This window comes from Phodopus roborovskii, unplaced genomic scaffold, assembly GCF_943737965.1.
Source record: "Phodopus roborovskii unplaced genomic scaffold, PHOROB, whole genome shotgun sequence".
Classification (NCBI taxonomy): Eukaryota; Metazoa; Chordata; class Mammalia; order Rodentia; family Cricetidae; genus Phodopus; species Phodopus roborovskii.
In genome coordinates, this window is record NW_026126541.1 from 5,104,170 (window position 1) to 5,118,980 (window position 14,811).

The 14,811-nt window shown below is 47.5% G+C and overlaps 1 protein-coding gene across 29 annotated transcripts in view; it reads right to left on the reverse strand.

Moving 5' to 3' along the window:
* Positions 1 to 475: 475 nt before the first annotated feature.
* The window catches only part of Tcf7l2 (transcription factor 7 like 2), a 181,634-nt gene continuing 167,298 nt past the window's right edge, over positions 476 to 14,811 (reverse strand). For 7 of the 29 annotated variants that reach the window (XM_051200043.1, XM_051200045.1, XM_051200042.1 and 4 more), the window contains 6 exons: positions 14,526 to 14,685; positions 14,017 to 14,124; positions 9,991 to 10,039; positions 9,364 to 9,414; positions 7,969 to 8,041; positions 476 to 2,686 (listed from right to left, as the gene is read on the reverse strand). In XM_051200043.1, the coding sequence (XP_051056000.1) occupies positions 2,263 to 2,686; positions 7,969 to 8,041; positions 9,364 to 9,414; positions 9,991 to 10,039; positions 14,017 to 14,124; positions 14,526 to 14,685 (865 nt within the window). In that variant the 3' untranslated portion in view covers positions 476 to 2,262. Of the gene's footprint in view, positions 2,687 to 7,258; positions 7,332 to 7,968; positions 8,042 to 9,363; positions 9,415 to 9,990; positions 10,040 to 14,016; positions 14,125 to 14,525; positions 14,686 to 14,811 lie in introns of all 29 variants that reach the window. The other 22 variants (XM_051200059.1, XM_051200067.1, XM_051200064.1 and 19 more) reach the window with 6 other exon arrangements.

Genomic DNA, 14,811 nt, shown 5'->3' on the forward strand with positions numbered 1-14,811 from the left:
GAGGGCTCATTCACTGAGTTCGCCACCCTCAAGTGGTACCCAGTCAGTTCCTTAAGTCTACACTGGGTGAACTAAATCACATCATCTAGAATCAAATTCTGTTTCACACTATGCAATGGACAAGGGTGTGAGTAAATGATGGCCAAACTAGTGTTATTTGTTCCTTTATTGTGACACAATGAGATGAAAAACAACAGCAACAAAAAAAGCCACCCGAAGGTCCCATTGTGTACAGGAGTCTTCGCTGAAAACAAGAAGCAGCTAGCTGGCTGCAGAAAGTACACTGGACATTCACCAAGGGCGGGGGGAGGGAGTAGAGAAGGCCTTTTAAGACCATCTCAGGCACTCAGTCACCACACACTACCACATACTACCTACGGCATCTCAAGCCCTAGCCTGGCCAGTCTCTTCAGAGGGAAGCCCAGTGTCCAAAAGAGAAAACCCGGCGCCGAATCACAGAGTCGAGTGGCCAGCCTTTCTCTGCACATACTACGTCGCTTTATTCATCCAGAACGGCATGCTACAGATACTGTACAGCATGGACATTTATTCATTACAAAAATGGCTTCCAAACCATTCAAAATGAACTTGGGATAAGCATAAAACAGAACAGTAACATCACAACTGTTAGGAAACATTCAGAGTATTCACAGAAAAATGTTATAGTTAGCATTTTAAGAAACCAGAGAAAACCAGAGACAGTTTTACAATCGCCTCATGTCAACTACGATGGCACTGAAGGGACAGATCTCAGCTTTATACAGCATTTTACAACATCAGCATGCCTGGGTTTTCTTGTTTGTAAAGTTCACCGCCTACTTGTATGTAACATGTATACATAAAAGCGGCAGCTGGGTTTTTTTTTTTTTTCTTTTTTCTTTTTTCATTTAAGAGTAATCTAATATACAGAATTTTTGGCCCTTAAGGGTTTAGACCTCTTCGTTTAAAATGCTTTCTGGACGGTCTGCTACCAAACACATTTTGTTATAGGTGACATTAAAACTACACACAAGTCTATCTATGTAACATCACAGCAAAACATGGCGAACAGAAAGTACAGCATCAAAAAAGAGGGAGGAAGCTAAAGCCACTGAGAATTTTGGCACATAAAAGCTTTGCACACGGTCAGTCCATGTTCTAAGAGCACAGGGCAATTGACTAGGAGGTCGGGGAAACAGGGCGGTTCCCAGAGCTGCTCAGACAGCTGCGAAGATTCTCTCACTAATGTTCAAGTCTTGTTTTACATAATGGCTTTTAAAGCAACCCTTGTTAATGCTACTGACCCTTAATGTAACTATTAATGTCCTTTTGGTGGTGTCCGGGTTTTATACAGAAACAAACAAACAAACAAAAGTCAAAAAAAAAAAAAAAAAAAAAAGGAAACAAAAAAAATATATACACATTTTATATATAAACTTAAAAACCTTGTACAAATGAGTTGTTATATATAAGATGCTTATGCTAAGGGGAGGGGGGACTTTATACAGTTTTGAAAGAAAAGGAAAACATATTTAAAAAGGGACGGACGTACAGGTACAACAAGCAACCTCTAAAGCAATAAATACTACTGGTCCAACAGGGTTGATTCCATTCATTGTTGAGTAGCGTCCCCCTCCCCCCCCCAGAAGAACAACACCATGGAACAAGGTATATTAACACATTTTAACCCTCTGTTTCTGTACATTTAAACAATAACAAGTAACGTCACAATAAAAGTTGTTTCACACGGGAAAAAAAAAAAAAAACAAAGAGAAAGAAAGAAAAAGAAAGGAAGAAATGGCACGCATTCATTGTGCCCTCATGGTTGAAAAACCAGGGTGTAGAGTGATTGGTTCGCAAGCTCGTATTTAATACAAATAATACAGAACCAACTCCTTCTTGCAGGATGCTTCAAAACTGCTTCTCTCTCTCTCTCTTCTTTCCTTCTTCATCAGTCTTTTTAAACTAAGCTATCCAAACTACATAACAGTTATGTATATATATATATATTTTTAAACCCTACAAAGACTTTAAACAGCTGTTGATAAAAATTTTGGTAGAATCATGAGGTTTCTCTCATCTACATATTTAAAAGGAGAAGTTGAAATAAGGATGGGTCAAATATTGACCAATGAACTCGATAAACATCAACTCACGTAGCCACAGTGGCACAAAATTAAGGGCACTAACAAACGCTTTCCAAGGGGGTGGGGGGGGGAGAACAAATCAAGAACCGGAAGGGAACACTTCCATCAAGCAGGTGCGATGGTGGACGAGGTGTAGCTACTCTAAAGACTTGGTCACCAGAGACAGAGGTTGGGGCTGGCTCCCAGCCAAAGAGTTGTGGGAATGTAAGGAAGATGTTGACGGCTGTGCGAGAGACGAGGACGGGGCCACGGGTGGCTGCAGGGCGGCAGGTGGCAGGTCCAGGGCCCCATTGGGACAGAGGGTGGAGGCCTTGCCGTGGGCAGCTTCAGCCAACAGGAGTGCAGATGGCGGTGGCATCATGGACAGGTGGGCCAGAGGGTCAGGCTTCAGGGACAGCGAGAGTGGCTGTGTCTGCTCAGTCTGTGACTTGGCGTCTCGGGGAGGGGAGCCTAGCAAATGTGGGGACGGGGGCGGCGACTCTAGTAAGCTTCCGTCTGAAGAGGGTGGGCTGAGGCAGCTGCCTTCACCTTGTATGTAGCGAACGCACTTTTTTTTTCTCCTAGAAACAGGGGAAAGAGTTATCTGTGAATAAAGGGCAAAGACGCCAAGGTAGAGCCTTATCTAATGCTCAGGAGAAGTTGATGTCACCTAGGGGTTGCCCCCTACAGGTCGAGCCACGTGGGCACAGAGCAATTAAAGCCCTGACTTCAGGGGGCTGTGTGGCTCCCAAGTCTAAGTCTGCTCTGGCACAGCAAGTACCCTTCCTCACATCCTACCCTCACCAGACAGCCGGGGCTCTGCTCCTTCCAGAATGGATCTGAGCAGACAAATGGGAGTCACCTGCAGAAGGTGGCACAGATTTATTAGGAAGGGTTTTAGCTGCACGAAGGCTAACTAGCGGGGTTTACTTCTCCTTGGGCTTAGCTTTGCCTTCTCTTTCCCACCACATCTCCTTGCCTGCCTTCCCGGTTCTTTCCCACCCTCTCCATCCCCAGTCTCCGATGATGTCTGAGTGCGTTTAAAAGAGAAAGCAAGCTCCTTCCCCCGTGGCCTCTTATCAATATGAAACTCTCGGAATGCTGACTGTTGAGCCCATGTAGCTGAAGGCAGTGCTGGCAAGGGGCTTAAAGGTTTTAACACACCACCACCGGTTCCCAGAGAGCTTTTGGGCTTGTCTGTTACGAACCACACCAAATCGAGAGGTCAGAATCAGGTGAGAGGGGAGGAGGGTGGGGGGGGAGGAGAACAAAACCAAAACAAAACAAACTAAAAAACAAAACCAACCAAGAAAAGAAAAAAAAAAAAGGAAAAAAAAAGGATAAGAAGAATCACCAAAAAACAGGCAGAAGAGGGTGAACAAAGGCGGGGTAGGAGAGAATAAGAAAAACAGAAAATGATTCAAAAGTACAAGAATAACTGGTTGACATGGCCTGCAGGTTGTGGATAAAATTAAGATTCAAAATTTATTTAATTTTTTTTGTTTGTTTTGTATTTTTTCCCCCTTAAAGACTTGGGACTTCTCCACTCCCTGGTGAGAAGGCTGTAAGGAGTAAGAGCGGTCCACGTGGGCGCCTTGCCCTGGTCATATGCTAAAGTCAGGAAGCCAGTCACTGAGAAGTGACAGGGAAGAAGGTCCAGGAGGGACCTTAGGATCAGGGTCTGAACCAGAAAGACTAAATCTGCCCTGTGCCAGAACCGTCGTCTCCCCTCTCTGCCACCCATCTGTATAGAAAGCAGGGATGAGAACCTGAGAGCGTTTCTGACTTATCAAAGGTTACGGTGGGGAAACCAACTCAAGAAACCAGGCACGTGACTCCAAAGTTTTGTCCGCCATTAATTGCTCAGTGATGGGGACCTACTTAGTAGGAAAAATGACCCTGGGGATTGACCCACTAATGCCATAAAAAACAGTTCAGACTTGGGAATGTGCCCATCCAAAGACTCTTCAATAGAGCATCAGAACCATGGCGTGTGGGTACCACTCCATCCAAAACCAAGTGTGTGAGCACCGGCCAGTAGCCGGTCACTGAAGAACCTCCGAGACACTGCCTATTTGAAGGTAACACCATGGGACAGTGTCTCTGGTGTCTGCAAGGATGGGGCTGCACTATATGAGCTCTTCTTTAGTCTAGGCTGGCAGCATGGGGCACAGGGCATGGACTCTGTAGAGAGGCAGGAGGGGAGGAGAGGGGGTGAGGGAAGAGGACATGCCACTACCCACCCCCCGGCTTCCCAGAGGCTGAGGCTGTCTAGGCCAGAAGGAACTCTAGGGGAGCAAGGACGGTCCCCTCCTTAGCCTGTTAAGCAGGGCTCCTTTTTCTCCCTGGATAGACTAGTACAGACTATGGGTTCTGCTCCCACTCCAGGAATGAAATAAACAATGTAACCTCTCCATTTTAAACCACCTTAGCCTGCAGATCAGAGCATGCTCACACACTAGGATCTCCATGCAGTTTGAAAACAGGAAGAAGAGAAGAAGGTGAGGACGGGGAGGGCGTAAGCAAAACAGAGGAGGCGCCAGGGGAAGAGAGGAGGGGAGGAGGAGGGCGGGCAGCCAGAGGGGAGCATGAAGCGGGGTTCCAGGCTCTGTTAGGCTGGAGCAAGAAGAAGATGGGGAGCAACTTGGTGGGCTCAAAACAGAGTGTGGTTAAAGTGTCCTCAAGTGCCAAATAGAATTAGAAGCTAAGAGTCTTGATTGCTAGGAGCACAGCTGATGTTCCCCTCACCCCTCCCGCCACCCTTCCCGAAATGCCGAAATGCTGTGTGGGGAGCATTTGAACACAGGACAGGGAGACTATGGTGGTGGGCTGATGTTATGTTCCCCATTAGGGCTGGCTGAGCCAAAGGCAGTTGGAACACAGACGTCTGGATGGGTCAGGAAATGCCTCCGTTCACAAGCATATGCGTGCGTGTGTGCATGCATGGGTGTCTTCTGAATGTCCAGCTCAGTGCAGTCATGGCAGTATATAAAGAAAGAGCTGGGGAATGGCTAACTCCTTGTTCAAGCTCCAACCTGTGGCCCACCCCAGTTTAGGGTTATCTATCTCATAAGCACCTATGTGTAGCTTCTCTTGTACACGTTCTAAGGGCACTTCCTGGACCTGTTTTAGAAGGTCCTCTTCAAACAGAAATAAGCTTGATAACACATTTACAGCTCTTTAAAAAAAAAAAAATCCCCCAAAAGCTTAAAAAGAAACATGGCAGCTAGAACTTTCTAGGGGTTGAGGCCAGAAAGAAGGCTGGGGAATGACAGGGGCCTGCTGGACTCCATGCCCTCTGCCCAAGGACATCTCAGCCTCTTTGATAACAGTCAACCCCAACGCGTGTCTGAAGAGACCAAGTGCCTGAAGGACAAAGAGACTACAAAGGTTTCAATCTGGTAAAAGCAATAAAAACCCAGTTAAAAAGTTGGTGGGTGCTGGAGGTGGTGGTAAAACGTATCAAGAAATTTCTGGTTGGAGGAAGATAACCCACCACGGATTTAAGCAAAGATGGGTCATGTCTGAGGTTGGTGGGTCTGGGAGGACCGTGGGGGATGGTCTATCCCCGTTAACCACAGTAATAGCCAAGGGAGAGTTTGTAGCAATTGATCTGAAACCAAAAAGAAGGTTCATAAATCACCATTCAGGGATAAAATTGTGAGGTGAGCACCTGCACCAGCCTCACTGCGGGGCACAGGAAGTGTCTATTGCGACTTGCTATGGTGGGGTACTACGCTATATTACCCTGGGCATTCCTTCCTAATGTGTTAACCAACCGATTACCTACAGACTAAGCAGGTCCCTGACCTACCTGGCTCACCCTAGTTTAATACCTAACACCCTTATGCAGCTTTACCCTGGCCTGCCCGGGCCGCTCTGTCTGCTCATAGTTAGTTGCTCCCTTCTGGGTGCCTGTCGAAGGCCCGATTCCCTTATTCCAGACCACAGAGCCATCTGTAGCTTCCTGTCAGAGGCGATTCCCTGGCCTCTCTCCCTGGGGATCTTATGTGGTCAGCAATCTCTCATACAGAGAACCAGAGACACGGCGGACTCGTGGGCATGCACGTGATGGGATGGACGTCTGATCTAACGTCTACACACGGAGCACGGCGAGGGGAATGGAGAAGAGGGACAAGTGACTGACGCGGGAGGCACTACAAACAGGGGTGCGTGTTTGGGGTGTTGAGATACCTACCATCATAATATTCCAAATTCAAAGACTGCTTGTATCAGAACAAAGAAACAACAAATTTAACCAAAGGTGGTCATTAGAAGGAAAGGAAAGGAGATGAGTACTAGAGCACATCCCTCCACCAAGAAGGAAGTACCTATGCCTTGTCTGCCATCACCCTGAGGTGGGAATCCTGCAGGCAGATCATGGGGCTCAGCTTGGACTCTTCTGATGCATGTGGGGACCCACGCTATGCCTGCATGTGGTCTCACGTGACTGCTCTGCAGGAATGACAATGCTGCAGTGTCTAGCTGCAGCTGCAGTGTCTGGCTGCAGCCCTCACTACCCACAGGCTATTAGCTGGTGCACACCATTCAATGCCACACTTAGTTATCAGCGCTGTAAAACAATGTCAGCTAACGAGCTCCTCCACACAGATACGTGTTTTAAACATAACACAACCAAAGAGGGGGGGGAGGGGGAAAGAGACAGACAGAGAGAGAGAGCGAGAGAGAAATAAAAAAGACTTTTAAAAAAAGTGCCCCAATGCACGTGTATCAGCATCTTTAAGGAAAGTGCATGGGAGAGCTACCACTGCCAAATTCAAGTTCTGACTTGCACACCAGGGAGAGGGGTAGGGGGGACGGCCGGGTGTCCCTCTGCTCGGAACACAGGGCACCGAGTGATTCACCAGGCTGACCACCTGCAAGACAAGCCTCAGTGCCTGTCTTCATGTGTTAGGTCATGGCTGTCAGCCCTTGCCACCAGGGACATGCTCTTCACAAGAACAAGGGGGGAGGCGGGAAGGGGAGGAAACGGTATGGAGTTAGCGAGGAAAATCTGAAGGATGAGAGTTTATTAGTCATTGATGCCAGTGGGGGAAAGTAGATGTGAATGAGGGCAAAATAAATCGACCCACTAAGTAGCGGAAGGACAGAAGGCTCTGATTGTCCCCAAGGCCTCGGAATTGGTCATGTACCTGCAGGGTTTGCACCATAAAGTCATTCGGTCAAGCCCGAACAGTGCCCGACACTTCTTTGGAGTATTTGCATCTGTTAGCATAAGGTAAACACAAGAAAATACAACACAATGGTGGGTCGTGTTCAGTTGGACGTGAGACCTCCACTAATTGTTTTCTGCATCATCTTGGATCTATACTTGACAATCGTCCCTCATGGGTTTGAAAGGAAGGGGCTTCTGTGAGCCAAAACAAATCAAATAAAAACAATAAAACACACACACACACTACACACACACACAAAGGAAAACAACCAGAAACAAACAAACAAAAACAAAAACAAAAAAAAACCAATGAAAAATAAAAGAGAGAGAGAGAGAGAGAGAGAGAGAGAAGAGGGGAGAAGGTGACGTCATTGGCTTCTACCTATGCCAGGGTGAGCACATCCTGGGCTGTCTGTCACAAGGGGTTTGGCAGGCAACATTCCCTGGTCCAGGGCACACTGGAATCTGAGTCTCAGCCCTGAGGAGGCACACACACTGTTTTACAGTGGCATTCTGGCTAGCAGCAGCTGGCAGACAAGCATCCCTCGTGGAGCCCACACACGGTAGTGTCCCCGCTCCCTGGCATTTCCTATGATCCACACACAAAGCTACAAAGCAACAGGCCAGAGGAGGAGGAATGGGAGAGAGCTGCAAACCAGCACAGCGAATCTGGGAGACTATACACACCTGCAGGGGCCGCACCAGTTACTCTGTTGATCAAGGCCAAAGCGCGCTCGGCATTTCTTAGGAGCGCTCAGGTCTGAATGAGTTCAAGAGAGGAGCGAGAGAAGGAGGACGTGGGAAGCAGGGAGAGAGAGAGAGAGAGGGAGAGAGAGAGAGACAGAGAGAGAGAAGGGGAAGGGAGGGGGAGAGAGATACAAACAAAAAAATAAAAATAAAAAAGGGAATAAATCAATGACCGGGTTACTAATAGCAAAATATTGACTTTTCTTTTTTTTAAACTTTCTTTAATTAAAAAAAAAGGTAAAAATCACACTTATTCAACTTGTGAAATTAGCTGTTGCAAATAAAGCTGCAGTATCCCTTATGAAGGACGGTCAGATCTGGTTCCAGTCGCCCAAAGGGCGGCAATAGCCAAGAACTTGCTCTTTCTATGATTTTTTTCCTCTGTTTGTTTAGTTCTGTTTTTTTTTTTTTTTTTGTTTTGTTTTGTTTGTTTTAATTCTCTCAATTTTCTTTTTCTCAAAGAAGAAAATAAAGCAAAGGAAGGAGTTGAGTTTGTAACATGCTTTTTCCTTCTGAGTACTACAGTTTTTAAAAAGAAAGAAACAAACAAACAAAAAATAAAACAATACAAATAAACACAGAACAAAATGAAACGAAACGGAAAGAAATAAAGAAAGAAAAAGGTTGTGGGTATTGGGATATTGCAGCTTTTGGGATGTTCTCTTTTTTAAAAAAAAATATATTTTCATTAATATTAAGAGGGAAGAAAGGTGAACAGGCCATGGGATGAGTTGTTTGTTAAGTGTTAGAAGCTCCTAGCAGCATGGAAGCAGGCATGGAAGCAGGCATGGAAGCAGGCATGGTCAGTAAATGGCTAGCACATTTGCAAATGATAAAAGCAAAAAAGCGAAAGGAAGAGCTAACAAACAAACGAAAAATAAATAAACAAAAAGCAAAGGAAAAAAATAATCATACTGCGATTGCATGCTAGCATGAGAAAATTTAGTGGGGCAACAGAAAAAGCCATTAGATTAAGGAGGTTTTATTACTAATTCTTTTTTCGTTTTTTTTTTTTTTTTTCTTTACCAGTCTCTTTTAAAGAAATACTGCATATTCAATTTGCACAGTTAGTTCAGCTCTAAACCACTGTTGTCATTGCTTAAACAACTGTTATGGGGACAATAAGTAAATGAAACAGAAGTTAAAATAAAAAATAAATAAAACCAACAAAAGCAACTGGAAAAAAAATCTACTGAACATAATGAAACGCGTAGATGATCGCTTTAAAGGATGTTCAAATGTCATACGTGTTCAATGTTAATAAAACTATAAATGGCAAGAAAAATGAAAAACCAGTTCATCAACTATTTTAATGACTCAAAAGGACATTAGCACCTGTGATCGGAGGAAGTGAAAGGCAAGGATTTAGGAAACATTCGCTGTGTTCTGAAAAAAAAGAACAAATTACACAAAGTCTTCAAAATTTTTGTTTGTCTGTAAAAGCCTGGCCTTCTCCAAGGGACCTTGATTGCCTATGCAGTATTTCTAGTTTCTTCTACTGAGTGACAAACCTCCTTAATTTAAAATGGGTGCAATTTACCACTGTAAAGGCATGCATTGGAACATTCAGGAACAGCCAGTTAACCCAACACTCACACAGGCCCCTCCTGGTCCCCTAGGACCCTCCTCATCCCTTCTCACACACACACACACAAAAGCAGGCTGTCCAAAACCCGGCAGAGGCATGCCTACTGCTGGCTCTCTAGTTACAGGCTTGGCAGTTATTTAAAAACACATTCCGCCAGAATTACAACGGGCTTTTCATGCAACAATGGATGTTACTAGCTTTAAAAGGGCAGTCATGAAGCAATTAATTAAAACGCATAAACCCAAAGGGCTCCCTAAGACAGGTTCCCCACAACACTCTGGCCTTGCATTTCTCCTGTCTCCCCAGATAGAAGCCTGACATAAGACTGGCCCTCCAGCTAGTGTCTCCTCCGTCACCCTGACTGCGTCACTCACCATTGGTCTCACCGGGCTGCTTGTCCCTTTTCCTCTTCTTCTTCTTCCCCTATATGAACAGACGAAATACAGGAAATTAGGTGGAGAAATGGACAACCAGCAAGATGTCTAGACTCACATGGCAGGAGAACCAGGACGAACCAGTTTGCTACCTCCACTATTTCTGAGTCTACCCAGTCTGCTGCCCACAAATCTAACCCTTGAACTCTGCCTACTTGGAGGGATACATAGCGAGCGGATATGGAAAGACCTCATGGCTTTCACCCATCTTCAACCTGACCCAGGACACCTGACCCCATAAAAGGGAAGAGAAAGAGGCCAGGAAGATTCAGGAGGGATAGGGAGCCAGAGTGAGAGCCAGATGAACGCATTTCCCAGGGGCCACAGAGAAACCTGGGAGGCTTCGGTGGTTCACAGCCGCCCTACCTGCCCTGTCCTGCACTGAGAGAGAAAACCACCCCAGATTTTCTGTAGTGGTGGTTTCTTTCAGAAACATAGTGTGATCCTTCCTTCTAAAAGACGGAAAGTAAGGAGGGGGTGGAGATACGAGATAACCAAGTTACCTGGGCTTCTTTCAAAATTGCAGGGAGCATCTGCATTGGCAAAGGGAAGTGTTCCCCCATTCTGTTATGTTGGATATAGGTATTCTTCTGATTGCACCCCAGCCAACACATCACTGGTCGCAGAGATCACAATTCACAAACACATGCATTATGGCCATGGACATCCCATGTCTCAGGACATCACAGCTTAGTGTAACTCAAACCATGCCACACCAGGAGCTATCTCTATAGTGCATATTATCATGCTGTTAGAATGGCTAGCTCCTAACCAGTATTAAAATTATGCACTATTATAAGGTTAGTTCCTCGTTATAACAGCCACTCCTAACACTAACAATGACCAGCATTTGTGAACTACACATCAGGATCCAGGCAGGACCCAAACAGCAACTACTCCACATAGCACATAGATCATCATCCTCCAGTGTCGCAAATGAGGACACAGGTTCACATAGGCTAGGCAGGGTTCCTGAGTTGAGTAAAAACCCCTGTGGTCTCGAAGCCCTGCCCTCAGCCACGGGCAGTGCCTTCTGCTGAGTACTCCTGTAACCCTGCAGGGAACACTTCTTGGATACCTCAGGGGCGAGGAGACTGCCTTAAGTCATTGCCATCTACCAGCCTGACCCTACCAAGTGAGAGAGCCAGGCCCCGGCCTGCACGAGGCAGCTGTGGTCCTACAAATCCGTGTGCTTCAAAATGCGTGAATGTTGCCACCCTTGCTTAAAGGTTTTTATGGGACAGTGGCATCAACACTACAAAGGGAAGGACAGGGATGTGTGTGTAGCAACACAAGGCAGTTTCAGGCTTGGACGAGTCCGAGTCTTTCGGAGAGGGCTTCTCTACCGTCTGAGGGTCTGGGGTCTGGGTCACTAGGAACATGTGCTGCAGCCAGTTACGCAGCTACACACCAGATCCTTTTGCTTGTTGGCTAAGAAAAAGGAGGGAATATGCCAGGTGGCTATCTCAGGGTGGGCAGGAGGAGCCAGAAGGAAAACTCAGGTGGTCTAGCCTGAGGCTGCTTGTATGTGCCTCCCCAACACAAACACACACACACACACACACACACACACACACACACACACACACACCCCAGGGCTATCTCACGGTCCCCTACAGAATTCTCTGCTGTGCACTGGAGTTCAAGTCATGTCCATGACTGAGCAGAAGGCTATGCACACTAGCTCCCGGTGGGCAGGGATGGTGTTTTAATGGGAAGAAGAAGACATGAAGACAGGACAGGAGATTACTTCCTTTTTCAATACAAGAAGGAAAGGGAAAAAGCACAAGAAATCAGAGCAGGAGAAAAAAAAAATCAAGTGGACATATAGAGCCTTCAATATAGGAAAGAAGGAATACTTTACTATGATTCCTACTCAACCAGCTGTTACTATGGTACCGAGCTAGTGTCTCCTGGGTCCTAAAGAACAGGCCAAACCTGAGCAGCCAAATGGGGTTTCATTCCAATATACTTCCCTAAGGCAATGACAGAAAGGCTCCAAGCCCCCCTTGGCGGGAAGGGCAAGGAGGGCTGGTTCAGATCACATCTCCCAGGAGAACCTTCTGGGCTTCACAGTAGCCCCAGCTGTCTGCAGAACCTCCAGTTGGTTAAAAAGGGATTGCTCACAAGTTCCCACCATACTCAACCTCACAAAAGCTTCTGGTGTGAAACCCCTGACTCCAGTGTGTTTCTGGAGCAGGGAAGGAAAGAGTAAGCATGTTTTCTCACACGTGTGTGACGGGACATTGAAACAGGAACCTGACCGCCTGTGTCCAAGAGGCTTACGTTCCTGGAGCCCTACATCCAACCCACCTCTAAAGCACGCCCATCACCTGCCCAGTGGCTCTTTGCTGTCCACGCTGCCTTCCAGTGCAGAGTGGGAGGCAGGGTAAGTGGCACGTGGACCTTCTTTAAGAATCTAGAAAGCACATCGCAGAATGCTTGGACTGTGCCTAGCTGACTCCCTGCAAGTCAAACGGAATGGCTCTGAAACTGTCACCCAGTCTGCCCGTGCCTTTGTGTCCATCCTGTGCAACCCCAGAGGGCACCATCTACCCAACTCCCAGTGTAAACAGCACATGGTCCACAAACCCGGCAGTTGTGACGTGAGGGCCCTGTGAAGACACCGATGTCTAGGGTGTCTTGGGATACGGTAGCTGTAGAGAAGCCAAATCCTGCTCTAGGGTACCCTTCCCACTGACTCCAGGATTGGATGTGTAACGAACCAGAGCTGAATTAGAGTCGAACTCTATGAGCTCTGAGAAGTCAGGGGGACAGGAGGGTGCCTGATGCTGAAGTGTCACCTGGGATTGCGTGGGGTACACGTTAAGAGCTCATGATGCTTGTCTGCAAGTGAAACATGCCACTCTCTCAAGAACAGAAGTGCTGATTGGGCAGGGAGGGCTGGAAGCACATGGGCACTGCAGTGAAGCAGGTCCGGTCTCCTTGGCTACATGGGTAGGAGGTAGTGGGTGAGCCAGCTCCAGCCTTTCAGGGCTGAGGAAAATGAGTGAAGGAAATTCGAAGAGCTATGATACCTCTGTCTTCCCCGCTGGCACCACCTGGCAAGCACCTTCCCGGCCCCCATGGCTTTCCCAAGAGGGAAGAGAAAAGGAAGGCTGTGATGGCAGCAAGACAGGCTTGGTTTTGGTGTCCGAGTGGGTGGAGGCGACATCTCGTGAGATCTGACATGATGCAATAAAGAGAGAAAGCAGGAGACATTCCACCCATCCAGAGAGGAAAGGAGCCCAGAACTCAAGGCTGCTGGGTAAAATGCAGGACCAGGACTAACGGTGACAAATGATAGGGGGATCCAGAACTGTGGGTTTGTTCTGTGCCATCAATGACAGAAGTAAAAACAATAGTTCTATTAAGATGATGTTTAAGAAGCAAGACAGGAAATCCAGCCAATCTTGACCTACCAACAGAGCCCGGAAGCGCACACACCACGTGACAGGTATGTCATGTGACCCACACCCTTCTCTACCTCTGTGGAACCCGAGTCATTTCATCTTCCCCTACCCAAAGATGAGTTCTGCTGGCTGCTTTCAGGGATATTCCCATCATGCCTTTCTCAGGATGAAACAGGCTTCCAGCTCCTGTGACAACCTGGCCTGAGATGCTTTTTCGGTTGTCTTCCCGAGGCTACAGGCCCTGCCGGAAAGCCTGTGACAAGTCAAACATGCCCACCCCTCTATCTAGTGCAGTCTCTATAAGCTACACCACTGATGGCAGGTGGGCAAAGAGGCACAGACACCCCAAATCAGTCTCCGGGTTCCATGTGAGAACACGGATGCCAGCATTCCCCCTGCTTCCTGAGGAATGACCATGTGCTAACATACAACAGAGTCACATTGGAAGCCAAGCTCCTTGACTGGGGGTAAGGGACAGAACCCATCCTCTGGGTCCTTGCAGACACACAATATACCCACAAAGAGCGAATTCTCCAGAAAGTGGTGCACGTACATAGTTGTCCCGCGCAGACCAGCCAGGGTACAGCTGCATGTGAAGCTGTCGTTCCTTCCGGGCCAGCTCATAGTACTTGGCCTGCTCTTCCCTGGACAGGGCATGCCACTGCAGAGAACACAGGGCAGGGAGAGAAAGACACGCAGAGACATCACAGACTACACTGTGGCGGTAAAGGAGACGCGATGCTTGGGGTGCATGAGTCTATCCCGACACGGCAGAGTGTGCAGGTACCGGCAGCTCTGCCAGGTCCTGGCCCTAACAATGCTGCCCAGAGAAAACACGTCTGCCCTCTATGCCCTTTTGTCCTTCGCCATGTCCGCAGCAGGGAGGTGAGGGATGTGGCTCTCCTAAATGCTATTCAAAAGCACAATGGTCTGGACCAGTGCAAGCCGTGCAAGGACTCAAAGTGGCAGTGTTGGGGGCAATGCTCTAAGAGGCAAGTGTAAAGAGACACCTGTCACTGCTACTGGCGCACTCTGCGGTTCTCTCCGCGGAGGGCCACCTACCCTGCGGCCAAGGATCTGGTTAATGGCGGCACTCTCCTTCAGGGTGCACTCAGCCACCACCTTCGCTCTCATCTCCTTCATATACAACATGAATGCGTTAAGGGGCTTCTTTATATGAGGCTTTTTCTTTTCCTCTTCCTTTTTGGAGTCCTGATGTTTTCTGGATAGAGACAAAAGGAGAGGGACACACACCATCCAATAAGCAACAATGCAGCCAACGTCCCCCAAAGCAGAGCCCACGTTAGGTCACTCCGGCTTTCACACCCTCCCACCCCGGAGCAGGGGC